Raw genomic sequence first — 15708 nt, 5'->3', positions numbered from 1 at the left:
TATAAGCTGTGTGAGCTGAGCAGTCAGACAGATATATATAATATTATATATAGATAATAGATGATGCAGCACACTGGCCTGAGCCTGAGCAGTGCACACAGATATGGTATGTGACTGACTGAGTCACTGTGTGTATCGCTTTTTTCAGGCAGAGAACGGATATATTAAATAAACTGCACTGTGTGTCTGGTGGTCACTCACTATATAATATATTATGTACTCCTGGCTCCTGCTATAACCTATAACTGGCACTGCAGTAGTGCTCCCCAGTCTCCCCCACAATTATAAGCTGTGTGAGCTGAGCAGTCAGACAGATATATATAATATTATATATAGATAATAGATGATGCAGCACACTGGCCTGAGCCTGAGCAGTGCACACAGATATGGTATGTGACTGACTGAGTCACTGTGTGTATCGCTTTTTTCAGGCAGAGAACGGATATATTAAATAAACTGCACTGTGTGTCTGGTGGTCACTCACTATATAATATATTATGTACTCCTGGCTCCTGCTATAACCTATAACTGGCACTGCAGTAGTGCTCCCCGGTCTCCCCCACAATTATAAGCTGTGTGAGCTGAGCAGTCAGACAGATATATATAATATTATATATAGATAATAGATGATGCAGCACACTGGCCTGAGCCTGAGCAGTGCACACAGATATGGTATGTGACTGAGTCACTGTGTGCTGTGTATCGCTTTTTTCAGGCAGAGAACGGATTATAAAGTAAACTGCACTGTCCTCACTAGTAAACTCTCTCCACTCAGTCTCTACACTTCTACAGTAACAGTACTCCTCCTAGTCAGCTCCAGTAAATCTCTCTCAGTCTCTTATAATCTAAATGGAGAGGACGCCAGCCACGTCCTCTCCCTATCAATCTCAATGCACGTGTGAAAATGGCGGCGACGCGCGGCTCCTTATATAGAATCCAAATCTCGCGATAGAATCCGAGCCTCGCGAGAATCCGACAGCGTCATGATGACGTTCGGGGCGCGCTCGGGTTAACCGAGCAAGGCGGGAAGATCCGAGTCGCTCGGACCAGTGAAAAAAAACATGAAGTTCTGGCGGGTTCGGATTCAGAGAAACCGAACCCGCTCATCTCTAATAATAATACGGTGAAATTGCGGACCTGGCAGAGGGGGTGGAGCCTCATGATTAGGGAGGTCAATCCCGGGCCGTTTTTTCAATCCCGGGATTCGGGATTGAAAAACGGTCAATCCCGGGATTGCAGTAGGAACCAGTGAAAGATGTAGGGAGCAGCGCTGGAGGGAGGGTGTAGGTAGCGGTGCGGGAGGTAGGGAGGGGGTAGGTAGCGGTGCGGGAGGTAGGGAGGGGGTAGGCATAGGTGTGCGCAAACACCGACAGGCGGGTGCCGCTCCGGACTCCCCCCCCCTCCACGGCACAGCATTATAGTGTTCTCTCACCTCCCTTGTCCTGGATATAGACTGCTCACCTGGGCGGCCCAGGTAAGCAGTCTATGTCAAGGCCAGGGGAGGTGAGAGAACACTATAATGCCGTGCCGTGGAGGGGTTGGGGGAAGTCCGGAGCGGCACCCGCCTGTCAGTGTCTGCGCACACCTATGGGGGTAAGTAGCGGTGCGGGAGGGTGGGTGTAGGTAGTGGTGCGGGAGGGTTGGTAGCGGCGCGGGAGGGAGAGTGTAAGTAATAGAGATGAGCGGGTTCGGTTTCTTTGAATCCGAACCCGCACGAACTTCACTTTTTTTTCCACGGGTCCGAGCGACTCGGATCTTCCCGCCTTGCTCGGTTAACCCGAGCGCGCCCGAACGTCATCATGACGCTGTCGGATTCTCGCGAGGCTCGGATTCTATCGCGAGACTCGGATTCTATATAAGGAGCCGCGCGTCGCCGCCATTTTCACTCGTGCATTGAGATTGATAGGGAGAGGACGTGTCTGGCGTCCTCTCCATTAGAATAGAGATAGATAGATTAGATAGAGAGAGATTGTGCAGAGTCGCAGACAGAGTTAGTTTACCACAGTCAGTGACCAGTGCAGTTGCTAGTTAACTTTTATTTAATATAATATATCCGTTCACTTCTCTCTGCTATATCCGTTCTCTGCCTGAAAAAAAAAACGATACACAGCACAGTCAGTCACACAGTGTGACTCAGTCTGTGTGCACTCAGCTCAGCCCAGTGTGCTGCACAGTCATCAATGTATAAATTAAAAGCTTATAATTAATTGTGGGGGAGACTGGGGAGCACTGCAGGTTGTTAGCAGGAGCCAGGAGTACAATTATATTAATTAACAGTGCACACTTTTGCTGCAGGAGTGGTGACCAGTGCCTGACCACCAGTATAGTATTGTTGTATACTACTAATATCTCTTTAAATATCAACCAGTCTATATTAGCAGCAGACACAGTACAGTGCGGTAGTTCACGGCTGTGGCTACCTCTGTGTCGGCACACGGCAGGCAGTCCGTCCGACCAGAATTGTATTATTTATTATTATATACCTACCACCTAACCGTGGTTTTTTTTTCATTCTTTATACCGTCATAGTGTCATCCTAATTGTTACGAGTATACTACTATCTCTTTATCAACCAGTGTACAGTGCGGTAGTTCACGGCTGTGGCTACCTCTGTGTCGGCACACGGCAGGCAGTCCGTCCGACCAGAATTGTATTATTTATTATTATATACCTACCACCTAACCGTGGTTTTTTTTTCATTCTTTATACCGTCATAGTGTCATCCTAATTGTTACGAGTATACTACTATCTCTTTATCAACCAGTGTACAGTGCGGTAGTTCACGGCTGTGGCTACCTCTGTGTCGGCACACGGCAGGCAGTCCGTCCGACCAGAATTGTATTATTTATTATTATATACCTACCACCTAACCGTGGTTTTTTTTTCATTCTTTATACCGTCATAGTGTCATCCTAATTGTTACGAGTATACTACTATCTCTTTATCAACCAGTGTACAGTGCGGTAGTTCACGGCTGTGGCTACCTCTGTGTCGGCACACGGCAGGCAGTCCGTCCGACCAGAATTGTATTATTTATTATTATATACCTACCACCTAACCGTGGTTTTTTTTTCATTCTTTATACCGTCATAGTGTCATCCTAATTGTTACGAGTATACTACTATCTCTTTATCAACCAGTGTACAGTGCGGTAGTTCACGGCTGTGGCTACCTCTGTGTCGGCACACGGCAGGCAGTCCGTCCGACCAGAATTGTATTATTTATTATTATATACCTACCACCTAACCGTGGTTTTTTTTTCATTCTTTATACCGTCATAGTGTCATCCTAATTGTTACGAGTATACTACTATCTCTTTATCAACCAGTGTACAGTGCGGTAGTTCACGGCTGTGGCTACCTCTGTGTCGGCACACGGCAGGCAGTCCGTCCGACCAGAATTGTATTATTTATTATTATATACCTACCACCTAACCGTGGTTTTTTTTTCATTCTTTATACCGTCATAGTGTCATCCTAATTGTTACGAGTATACTACTATCTCTTTATCAACCAGTGTACAGTGCGGTAGTTCACGGCTGTGGCTACCTCTGTGTCGGCACACGGCAGGCAGTCCGTCCGACCAGAATTGTATTATTTATTATTATATACCTACCACCTAACCGTGGTTTTTTTTTCATTCTTTATACCGTCATAGTGTCATCCTAATTGTTACGAGTATACTACTATCTCTTTATCAACCAGTGTACAGTGCGGTAGTTCACGGCTGTGGCTACCTCTGTGTCGGCACACGGCAGGCAGTCCGTCCGACCAGAATTGTATTATTTATTATTATATACCTACCACCTAACCGTGGTTTTTTTTTCATTCTTTATACCGTCGTCATAGTGTCATACTAGTTGTTACGAGTATACTACTATCTCTTTATCAACCAGTGTACAGTGCGGTAGTTCACGGCTGTGGCTACCTCTGTGTCGGCAGTCGGCAGGCAGTCCGTCCATCCATAATTGTATTATTATTATAATATATACCACCTAACCGTGGTTTTTTTTTCATTCTTTATACCGTCGTCATAGTGTCATACTAGTTGTTACGAGTATACTACTATCTCTTTATCAACCAGTGTACAGTGCGGTAGTTCACGGCTGTGGCTACCTCTGTGTCGGCAGTCGGCAGGCAGTCCGTCCATCCATAATTGTATTATTATTATAATATATACCACCTAACCGTGGTTTTTTTTTCATTCTTTATACCGTCGTCATAGTGTCATACTAGTTGTTACGAGTATACTACTATCTCTTTATCAACCAGTGTACAGTGCGGTAGTTCACGGCTGTGGCTACCTCTGTGTCGGCAGTCGGCAGGCAGTCCGTCCATCCATAATTGTATTATTATTATAATATATACCACCTAACCGTGGTTTTTTTATACCACCTAACCGTGGCAGTCCGTCCATAATTGTATACTAGTATCCAATCCATCCATCTCCATTGTTTACCTGAGGTGCCTTTTAGTTCTGCCTATAAAATATGGAGAACAAAAAAGTTGAGGTTCCAAAATTAGGGAAAGATCAAGATCCACTTCCACCTCGTGCTGAAGCTGCTGCCACTAGTCATGGCCGAGACGATGAAATGCCAGCAACGTCGTCTGCCAAGGCCGATGCCCAATGTCATAGTACAGAGCATGTCAAATCCAAAACACCAAATATCAGTAAAAAGCCTCTTTTTTTCTTTGCGTCATGTGCTGTTTGGGGAGGGTTTTTTGGAAGGGACATCCTGCGTGACACTGCAGTGCCACTCCTAGATGGGCCCGGTGTTTGTGTCGGCCACTAGGGTCGCTAATCTTACTCACACAGCTACCTCATTGCGCCTCTTTTTTTCTTTGCGTCATGTGCTGTTTGGGGAGGGTTTTTTGGAAGGGACATCCTGCGTGACACTGCAGTGCCACTCCTAGATGGGCCCGGTGTTTGTGTCGGCCACTAGGGTCGCTTATCTTACTCACACAGCGACCTCGGTGCAAATTTTAGGACTAAAAATAATATTGTGAGGTGTGAGGTATTCAGAATAGACTGAAAATGAGTGTAAATTATGGTTTTTGAGGTTAATAATACTTTGGGATCAAAATGACCCCCAAATTCTATGATTTAAGCTGTTTTTTAGTGTTTTTGGAAAAAAACACCCGAATCCAAAACACACCCGAATCCGACAAAAATAATTCGGTGAGGTTTTGCCAAAACGCGTTCGAACCCAAAACACGGCCGCGGAACCGAACCCAAAACCAAAACACAAAACCCGAAAAATTTCAGGCGCTCATCTCTAGTAAGTAATAACACTTACTAGTAGGCGGGCGGCCGCGGCCGCCATGGACACACTGAACGCGGCGGCATTTCAAATGAAGCGCCGGCCGCTAGCCAACCAGAGCTGGCGGACCGGCAGCCAATCAGGGAAGCTGCCGCAGCAGTCGCTCCTGATTGGCTGCTGCGGCAGCTTCCCTGATTGGCTGCCGGTCCGCCAGCTCTGATTGGCTGGCGGCCGGCGCTTCATTTGAATTGCCGCTGCGTTCAGCATGTCCATGGCTGCCGCGGCCGCCTGATAGTAAGTGTTATTACTTACACCCACCCGCCCTCCCGCGCCGCTTCCAACCCTCCCGCACATGCGCACTGTAATCCCTTGAATCCCGGGATTGGAGGCTCCAATCCCGGGATTCAAATCCCGGCATTTTTGGGCCCAAATCCCGGGATCCCGCCGATCCCGATCCCGGGATTGGCCTCCCTACTCATGATGCAATTATATGCTAATTGCGTCATTTCAGCTCCACCTCCTATGCAAATATCACCCAATCCCATACTTTTCCCTGTGTGTGGGCGGGGCCTAATGATGTCATTAGCTCGGCTCCATCCTCAGCACCGCCCACCTGCTTTCCCTCTTCGGGCATCTCCCGGAGAGGAGATTAAAGAAGTCGGCAAGTATGAATCAACATAATGTAGTACAGTAGCTAAGGCATTCGAAGTTTTGAAAATGTATATTGCTAAAATCCGCCTTGTTATTTTGTACCTCACAGTCACTATTTACTATCTTATGCTGGCACAAGGTTTGTTTCAATATCTTACAGGAGTGTTTGGCTACTCCTTTATATCTCCGAATGACATCACAATTTAAATGAACTAGTATTACTGTAACCCAACAATCCCCTGTATTTTAGTTTTGAAGCTTTCATAAATAATCTATGGCAGTGGTTCTCAAACTGTGTGCCGCAGAACCCTGGAGGTGCCTCAGAGAACTTGCAGGGGTGCCTCGGGTTTATGGTCCAGGACCAAATCAAATTAATTATGGTCAATGTAATAGGTAAAACCAGTGCAGGTGGCTGCCAATCATAAAATATGTGGACAATCAAATCTTATCTCTCACCACACAATTGAACCTAAGGATGAGTGAGAAACAAACTTTGACTTAATTTAATATTTCTAAATTTCCCAATAAGAAACCTTTGGCCTAGGAGTGCCCTGAAAGAAATTCTGTTGCTCTAGGGCACCGTGGCTCAAAAAAGTTTGGGAACCACTGCTGTAATGTGCAATATATATATATATATATATATATATGTATATATATATACATACATACATACACAGTGGGCGGCACTCACAGCTCTTCATAAAAAGACAAAAGGACACTGTCTGATATGTTATACATATATAACAACCAGCCGACGTTTCGGGGCACTAACAGCCCTTTGTCAAGGTGAAGCAAAAGTGAAAACAGTGCCATATGGTGTGCCATACCAGAGGAAAAAGTATGTAGGACCTGGTGGTACACACGGATGTCACAAGATTTGATAATATATCTTCCGCAACTTTTTTGTCTAAGACCTCAACAGATGCCTCGGTTGTGAAACTTGCAAATATTTGAGTGTAGGAACTTTGTTTTCCTCCTGCGTGACTGGCAGGTCTTTTAACATTAGACGTGTTCTTTCTTGTATCACTCCATTTATAATTTACGTGATCACGTGTCCATGTAAGTTGCAATATGTGGGCAAAACAATACGTAATGCTTGAGAACGTTTTGCTATGCATAGATCTACGGTGAAAGCAGCCATTGCAGGCAAACCATCCGACCAGCTGGGAGCCAGACACTATGTTGAACGTGGTCATACTCTTAACGCTCTCAGGTTTCAAATTATTGACCATGTTCCTAAAAGCTTAAGAGGGGGAGATCGGGTCGGTAATTTACTACGCATGGAAGCAAGATAAATGTTCATCTTGGACACTATGAAACCCAAGGGCCTAAATGACAAAATACAGTGGAATGTCTTTTTAAAAAAAAGTTTACAATGTTATAGATCGTATATTGTTGGTGCTATACCTTAATCAATGCTTCCTATGATAGTATCAATGCAACATGGTAACAAAATTACTTGCAGCATCAGAATGTGTTTATCTTCTTTTGTTAATATATTGTATGTGAGTATACAATTGGGTCTCAGATATGTACTTAACATTGCACGTTTGCATGCACATACTTATGTTTTCATTATATGTAGTTTGGTTTTATTAGCGCAAGACCGCGTCCGCCTGCTGCCGGGTTGCCTGAGGTAACCTTAGTTACCATGATCACCACAGATGGTGTGAGGTATGCGAACTGTCCACTGATGGGTTGCTAGGAGACCCAGGTAATCAGCATCGCGGTGCGGGATCATGTGACCAGCGCCTTTACGTTACTACACTGCTCACTGGAGCCGGGGCGGAAGTAGCTCCTTCTCCCGGTCTCCGTTGTACTTCCCACTGGCGGGTCTTCTTATCCATAAAGGTACTGTTTTATGCAATGTTTTCACTTTTGCTTCACCTTGACAAAGGGGTGTTAGTGCCCCGAAACGTTGGCTGTTTGTTAGACATGATGAATTAAAGCACTTTTGATTGGAAATACTTACTTTGACAGTCTCCGAGTGCCGCTGCTTGTTAGAGGTATTTTTCTATGACTGGTTTCCAGAGGGCACCGGAGCAAGTCGTTTATGGGCAGGGAGAGTGTCAATCACTTTGCAACCTATATATATACAGTATATATTAGTGATGAGCGGGTTCGGTTCCTCGGGATCCGAACTCCCCCGAACTTCACCCATTTTACACAGTTCCGAGGCAGACTCGAATCCTCCCGCCTTGCTCGGTTAACCCGAGCGCGCCCAAACGTCATCATCCCGCTGTCGGATTCTCACGAGATTCGTATTCTATATAAGGAGCCACGCATCGCCACCATTTTCACTCGTGCTTTGGAGATGATAGCTAGAGGACGTGGCTGCGTTCTCTCAGTTTTTGTGTTCAGTGTGCTGCAAATATCTGTGCTCAGTGTGCTGCAAATATCTGTGCTCAGTGTGCTGCAAATATCTACGTTCTCTGCCTGAAAAACGCTCCATATCTGTGCTGCATTGTAGTATATATAGTAGGAGGACAGTGCAGATGCAGAATGTTGCTGTGACCACCAGTATATATATAGCAGTATGGTACAGTAGTCCACTGCTCTACCTCTGTGTCGTCAAGTATACTATGCATCCATACCTGTGCTGCATTTTAGTTGTGCGCAGTATATAGTAGGAGAGGACAGTGCAGAATTTTGCTGTGACCACCAGTATATATATATATAGCAGTACGGTACAGTAGTCCATTGCTCTACCTCTGTGTCGTCAAGTATACTACAAAAGTTCAGTAAAATGACCCAAAAATAAAAATTAAAAGCGTCTGATGAGAAGCGTAAACTTGCCAATATGCCATTTACGACACGTAGTGGCAAGGAACGGCTGAGGCCCTGGCCTATATTCATGGCTAGTGGTTCAGATTCACATGAGGATAGAAGCACTAGTCCCACAGCTACCTCATTGCACCTCTTTTTTTCTTTGCATCATGTGCTGTTTGGGGACTATTTTTAAATCTGCCATCCTGTCTGACACTGCAGTGCCACTCCTAGATGGGCCAGGTGTTTGTGTCGGCCACTTGGGTCGACTTAGCCATCCAGCGACCTCGGTGCAAATTTTAGGACTAAAAATAATATTGTGAGGTGTGAGGTGTTCAGAATAGACTGGAAATGAGTGGAAATTATGGTTATTGAGGTTAATAATACTATGGGATCAAAATGACCCCCAAATTCTATGATTTAAGCTGTTTTTGAGGGTTTTTTGTAAAAAAAATACCCGAATCCAAAACACACCCGACAAAAAAATTTCAGGGAGATTTTGCCAAAACGCGTCCGAATCCAAAACACGGTCATGGAACTGAATCCAAAACCAAAACACAAAACCCGAAAAATTTCCAGTGCACATCACTAGTATATATATATATACATATATATAGTGTATGATCGGGGTCGGTATACGATATTCTACATCTCCACCAGATTCCTGCACTTTCTCCAGTTTTCTGCAGAGTGGGTGATTGTGGATTAGCATTTGGAACAGTGCTGGAAGTATGGCGGTACGGGGCGGTACTGCGTACCCATAAGAAATTGGCAGCCGGGCCACCACCTTGCTGCACTGTGTTGGGGAGAGGAGAGCACAGCATGCGCCTCTCCTCTCCTGCCCCTCCTACTGCCCAGTCAGTCCAGTCTCTCTCCCTCCGGTGGCAGCAGCGGCGTGTATCACAATCAAACGCTGGTACATGAGTCAATCAGAGCATGCAGACCAGCAGCCAATAAGGAGCCGCCACTGCTAGAACATGAGCTCTGATTGGCTCACAGACCGGCACCTGATTTGAGATACACGCCGCCACAGGAGATCGGACTGAGGTCAGTAGAGGGTCAGGAGAAGCGGGTGCTGTGCACTCCTCAGACACAGTGACACTGCAGAGCTGACTCCAGGCAGCAGCAATGGTCAGTTGCACTACTGGGGGCATATGTGTATCTGGTACTATTGGGGGGCATATGTGTATCTGGCACAGTGGGGGCATATCTGGCACTGTTAGGGCATATCTGGCACTTTGGGGGCATATGTGTATCTGACACTGTGGGGTCATATTTGTATGTGTCACAGTGGCGGCATATCTGGCACTGTAGGGGCATATGTGTATCTGGCACTGTGGGGGCATATCTGGAACAGTGGGGGCATATGTGTCTCTAGCACAGTGGGGCATATGTGTATCTGGAACTAGGGGGGCATATTTGTATCTGGCACTGTGGGGGGCTATCTGGCATTGTGAGGTATATGTGTATCTGGCACTGCACTACTGGAGGCATATGTGTATCTGGCACTATTGGGAGCATATGTGTATCTGGCACGGTGGGGGGCATATCTGGCACTTTAGGGGCATATGTGTATCTGACACTGTGGGGTCATATTTGTATGTGTCACAGTGGGGGCATATCTGGCACTGTAGGGGCATATGTGTATCTGGCACTGTAGGGGCATATCTGGCACAGTGGGTGCATATGTGTATCTAGCACAGTGGGGGCATATGTGTATCTGGCACTAGGGTGGCATATTTGTATCTGGCACTGTGGGGGGCTATCTGGCACTGTGAGGTATATGTGTATCTGTCACTGCACTACTGGAGGCATATGTGTATCTGGCACTATTGGGAGCACATGTGTATCTGGCACTGCACTATTGTGTATCACGCCCCCATTTTCATTGGCAACTCCCCATGTGGCATGTGGCCACACCCATTTTTTGGCACGTGCCTTTGGCGTGCACACACAGTACCACTAGGATTTTTTTTCTTCTTGCACCACTGATTTGGAAACCCCACTCTAGAAATTCTGCATCTGCCTCTGTAGTGGTATCATGAAATTCATGCCTACTCTCATATTCTGTGTTTGTTTTGATTCCACATAATCCATTGGTTAAAAGACAACAGAACATTGAAATGAGACTTACCGTAGAGCTGCTGAAATTAAATGACTTACAGTAGGGGCATACTTATCAATCTTTTTTTTTTTGTTACTAAACTAATGTGAAAATTGGTGTTTTCACACTTTTTACACATTTTTTTAGAATTATTTAAATGTATCAAAGGGATTTTAGACAAGTTTTTATAAAAAAAACTTCTCCAATGCCTTTCATTTGCATTGTTTAAATAAGCAAATCACAATTCCCATACTTATAATGGGAAGTGCAATATGTTTCAGAATTACTGTCAGAAATACTGGGTGTTTGAGTACTCTGGGATCTCTCCGATGGTTTTGGAGTGTAGCTAGTGCTTGACCTGAGTAATGAGGGCCAGATGTAAGTTCTCCTCATGCAGATACACTGACGAACCTGTAGCGTATGGTCGCAGGTTGTTACAGATAATGGAGCTGAGCACCAGACTGGGTGCTGGAGATACAGGTAGCGCTCAGGAAGCCAGGCTGGTTACCAGTATTTGGTTAGCATACTAGAAACCGAGCTGGGTACCAGTGAGTCTGGTAGCACACAATGGAACTGGGCTGGGTACCGGTTATACTGATAGCATACTAGAAATGAGGCTGGATACCGGTGAGACTGGTAACACACAATGGAACCGGAATGGGTACTGGTTATACTGGAAGCATACTGGAAAACCAGGCTGGGTACCGGTGAGGCTGGTAATGCACAATGGAACTAGGCTGGGTACCGGTTATACTGGTAGCGTACTGGAAACCGGGCTTGGTACCAGTAAGTCTGGTAATGCACAATTGAACTGGGCTGGGTACCAGTTATACTGGTAGCGAACTGGAATACCAGGCTGGTTACTGGTGAAACTGGTAGCACACTGGAATACCGGGCTTGTTACCGGTGAAACTGGTAGTGTACTTAGTTACTGGGCTGGTTACCAGCATGATTGGTAGTGTACTAAGTTACTGAGCTGGTTACTGGCATGACTGGTAGTTTACTGAGTTACCGGGCTGGTTACCAGTGAGACTGGTAGCACAAAGTCCACAGGTTAGACACAGCATGAGCCTGTATACGATGCTGGGGAGCGATGATATTCAGGCACAGAGACAATGTCTAACACTTTCTTTATACCTCCTGCCCCACTCCTATTGGAGCAGGAGGTCACATGGCTGACGGCTGTGGCGATTGGCCAGCAGAATCATTTGACCGCTGGTGTTAATGGAGGCGCCCTGTCCCGTGGCCGGCAGCGGACCAGGAGTTGTATATCACGTGGGCCACCTCCTCCGTCCCTGCTGCCGCCGGTTACCCGCCAGAGCCTGATGGCGAGCCGCAGCGGTAAGCACGGCATTCATTGCTTCATGACATTCTGAAATAAAATTGGACCAGGGTTGGGGGTGGGTGGGTTTAGGTTTGGAGGGGAACCTGTAATAAAAACACCATCGTCAGATGGGATTATTAGGGCTTTGAACAATTTTCCCTACTTCTGCTATCCTCTTCCTGCATGCAGACAGGCAGAGCAGAGCCCGAAATCTGCGGTTGTGATCAGCCTATGTGTCTGATAGACCATAAAGACAAAAAATAGAAAAAAAACTTACAGTTCCGCCACAGGTGTTGGTGATATAATGAGCTCCTCGGTGACCCAGTCAGCTCATCATTGTGCTCTTTCTGTGACCCTGGTTACTGAGATGCAGTGAAATTCCTGTCCAGAATCTCAGTTGACCGCACAGATCAGTTGACCGGGGTCACAGAGAAGCTCTGTCCCTGCATGCAATTTTTAATGCATTGTTTTGATTTATTCATATATCGCATTGACTATATTTTTCACATTATAACCGCAATTTATTTGTAAACTGTGATAAATATGCCTTTCAATGCCTATATGCCCACCTATATAATAGATGGGCAGACAGTGGCCTCATTTTCCACATCTCTGTGTTGTTTATGGGGGATCAGTATGAGATCCGGGCGGTCAGGAGCCTGACAGCCGGAATCCCGGCGATGAGCGCAGCATGTGGACCTTTGGGTTCTATTCCCCTCCGCGTGGTGGCGTGGAGTCACGACTGCCGGTATTTCAGCTGGTGTTGGGATCCCGCCATCGGTATTGTGACTGGCGGTCTCTTGACCGCCGGTCACTCATACCCAACCCAATCATACAACTTTAATCCAGGGTACAAAATGGAGCCTAATACTGCTGATTGCTTTTAACCAAGGCACCACTGACAGAGGACTGACATCTTAGGGACTGAGCCTATTAGACTTGGCTATATGTATCACTTACAGTAACGCTGGACCAAGGTGAGATATGGCTGCCAGTGGGAGGCGTTGTGGACCCCATAGTGTCAGGACATTACTCCTTATGTTCTATGACACTAATCATTAAAATGCAGAGTTATATCCACTAGATACAATGTGATCAAATAAACAGATATTCCTGACAATCAATCATTCCAGCAATTCAGATGTATAGTCACATTGCCCAATGACCTTTTTATTTCTGCAGTACTATTATACCTTATTCCATTACATGTATCAGTGTAGAAACAGACTATAATTTACCCCTTCATTACAGTAGGTGTATTATAGTAAACTGAGTATTACCTGGTGTAGAGTTTCATAAGGTCTTTTAAAGTTTAGAATGTGGATGTTTCCGATGATAGGTAATGGCGTGGGACCAGGAGGGAGATTGTGACAATGGTTTCTGCAATGGTTTCTGCTGCATCCATAGTAAAGTATCGCCACCAAAATACATAGGATAATAGACAGTATTGTGACTGGGTCAGTGATAGTCATGGTGTCGGCAAAGCTTTCTCCTGTCAGATAATAAAGTGTATACGTAAGCAATGTACATGGAAGCAATAAGACAATTAATTGAATGCAAGTTGTCTGATGCTAATAAGAAGCTTCAAGGGGACTATACTGTACATAGGCAAAGGACTAAAGAACAATAGACTTTTTAACAAACAAATATCATGCTGACGTGTGGGAATTTCCTTCTGTACTTTCTTTCCTTTTACATTAATTTTAGGATTTTCACTTGTGGGATCTGCGCCACTTTTCCCTGCACTGGTAAAACAGTGATTTCAATATTTATTATTTAATTTTATTATTAGCCATATTACCTGGATACAGTCAATATACTGGCTGTCAGGATCTCAGCGTTTCAGGAGCCCAACCGGTGAAATACTGTACCGACGCATGTCATCCCGATACATGCAGAGTATTCCCACTCGGTTGGTGGGTCCACAGCTAGCATCCCATTTATAGGGAAATTATATGTCCCATATTATTCAGGTACCTGAAGCAGCTTCTGACCCCATACTGCCCCACTCGATTACTGCGATCTGTAGATGAAGGACTTTTAGCAGTACCTAGAATCTGCCGTAATTCATCTGGGGGTGGAGCTTTTAGTCATTCGGCTCCGACTCTATGGAACTCACTTTCCCGCACAGTGCGAGAGCGCCAACTATAGAATCCTTCAAAAGTAGACTCAAGACTTTCCTTTTTACTCAGCATTTCCGTAATGTCCCTTTAGTATCTACATGCTTCTGTATTTTATGAAAAGCTGTTCTGTACTTCATTGTTTTCTGTACTATATTATGCTATGTATCTGTTAAGCGCCTTGAGTCCTATTGGAGAAAGAGAGCCATATAAATAAAATTATTATCATTATTATTATTAGCAACTCATTATCTAATTCTTGTAGTAATAATAATAAAGTCTAAGGGGGAATTCAGTTATCTGATCCCTGGGATGGGGTGGGATGGTAATTCAGTTGATACCAACAGCCGGTACAGGTTGAGTATCCTTTATCCAAAATGCTTGGGACCAGAGGAATTTTGGATATCGGATTTTTCCGTATTTTGGAATAATTGCATACCATAATGAGATATTATGGTGATGGGACCTAAGTCTAAGCACAGAATTCATTTATGTTACATATACACCTTATACACACAGCCTGAAGGTCATTTTAGCCAATATTTTTTATAACTTTGTGCGTTAAACAAAGTGTGTGTACATTCACACAATTCATTTATGTTTCATATATACCTTATGCACACAGCCTGAAGGTCATTTAATACAATATTTTTAATAACTTTGAGTATTAATTAAACAAAGTTTGTGTACATTGAGCCATCAAAAAACAAAGGTTTCACTATCTCAGTCTCACTCAAAAAAGTCAGTATTTCTGAATATTCCGTATTTCGGAATATTTGGATATGGGATACTCAACCTGTATAATCAGGGATTTTTTTTCACCTGTCCAGAGGCAGGAGAAACAAAATCCCCAATAACTGTCCTTTTTTAGTGGCCGCGATCGCAAAAACACAGGGATCCAGGATAAGTTCTTAGATCCCTGTGCTTTCGAATGAATGTGGCTAAAATTAACAGTGAAAAAACAGGCATTAATCGAATTGTCCGAATCAAACTTCAGGCAACAAAGACAGTTTTTTTCATGGTAACATTTACCGTGGCTAATTGAATTTCCCCCTAATTGTTAAACAGCTAACCAATATAAGGGCTGCCACTAGAGTTTATATTTGTATAAGGCACATACTGTAGCTGTGTATGTGCAATCCATTAGTTTTGGATTGATACTATTATTTGACCACTGGTAAACTTTAACTACCAATTGCAATATATTAACAAAAGCTCTTCAAATTCTCAATCATATGTGTAATAGTTTATAGCACAGGTTCTCAAACTCGGTCCTCAAGACCCCACACAGTGCATGTTTTGCAGATCACCTTGCAGAATCGCAAGTGAAATAATTAGCTCCACCTGTGGACTTTTTAAAATGTGTCAGTAAGTAATTAATACACCTGTGCACCTGCTGGGTTACCTGCAAAACATGCACTGTGTGGGGTCCTGAGGACCGAGTTTGAGAACCTGTGGTTTATAGGGAACAAACGATATTTGA

General features: G+C 44.6%; 1 protein-coding gene across 1 annotated transcript in view; it reads right to left on the bottom strand.

The window, feature by feature from the left end:
- LOC134908925 (cytochrome P450 2C5-like) overlaps window positions 1–13577 on the bottom strand; it is a 127389-nt gene extending 113812 nt beyond the window's left edge. Inside the window, exon 1 of the mRNA XM_063915179.1 lies at window positions 13386–13577. Within this exon, the coding sequence (XP_063771249.1) occupies window positions 13386–13577 (192 nt within the window). The remainder of the gene's footprint in view (window positions 1–13385) is intronic.
- Between the last annotated feature and the right edge of the window lie 2131 nt (window positions 13578–15708).

This window comes from Pseudophryne corroboree, chromosome 4, assembly GCF_028390025.1.
Source record: "Pseudophryne corroboree isolate aPseCor3 chromosome 4, aPseCor3.hap2, whole genome shotgun sequence".
NCBI lineage: Eukaryota > Metazoa > Chordata > Amphibia > Anura > Myobatrachidae > Pseudophryne > Pseudophryne corroboree.
The sequence above is the reverse complement of the archived record's forward strand: the minus strand, read 5'-3'. Positions and strand labels throughout refer to the sequence as shown.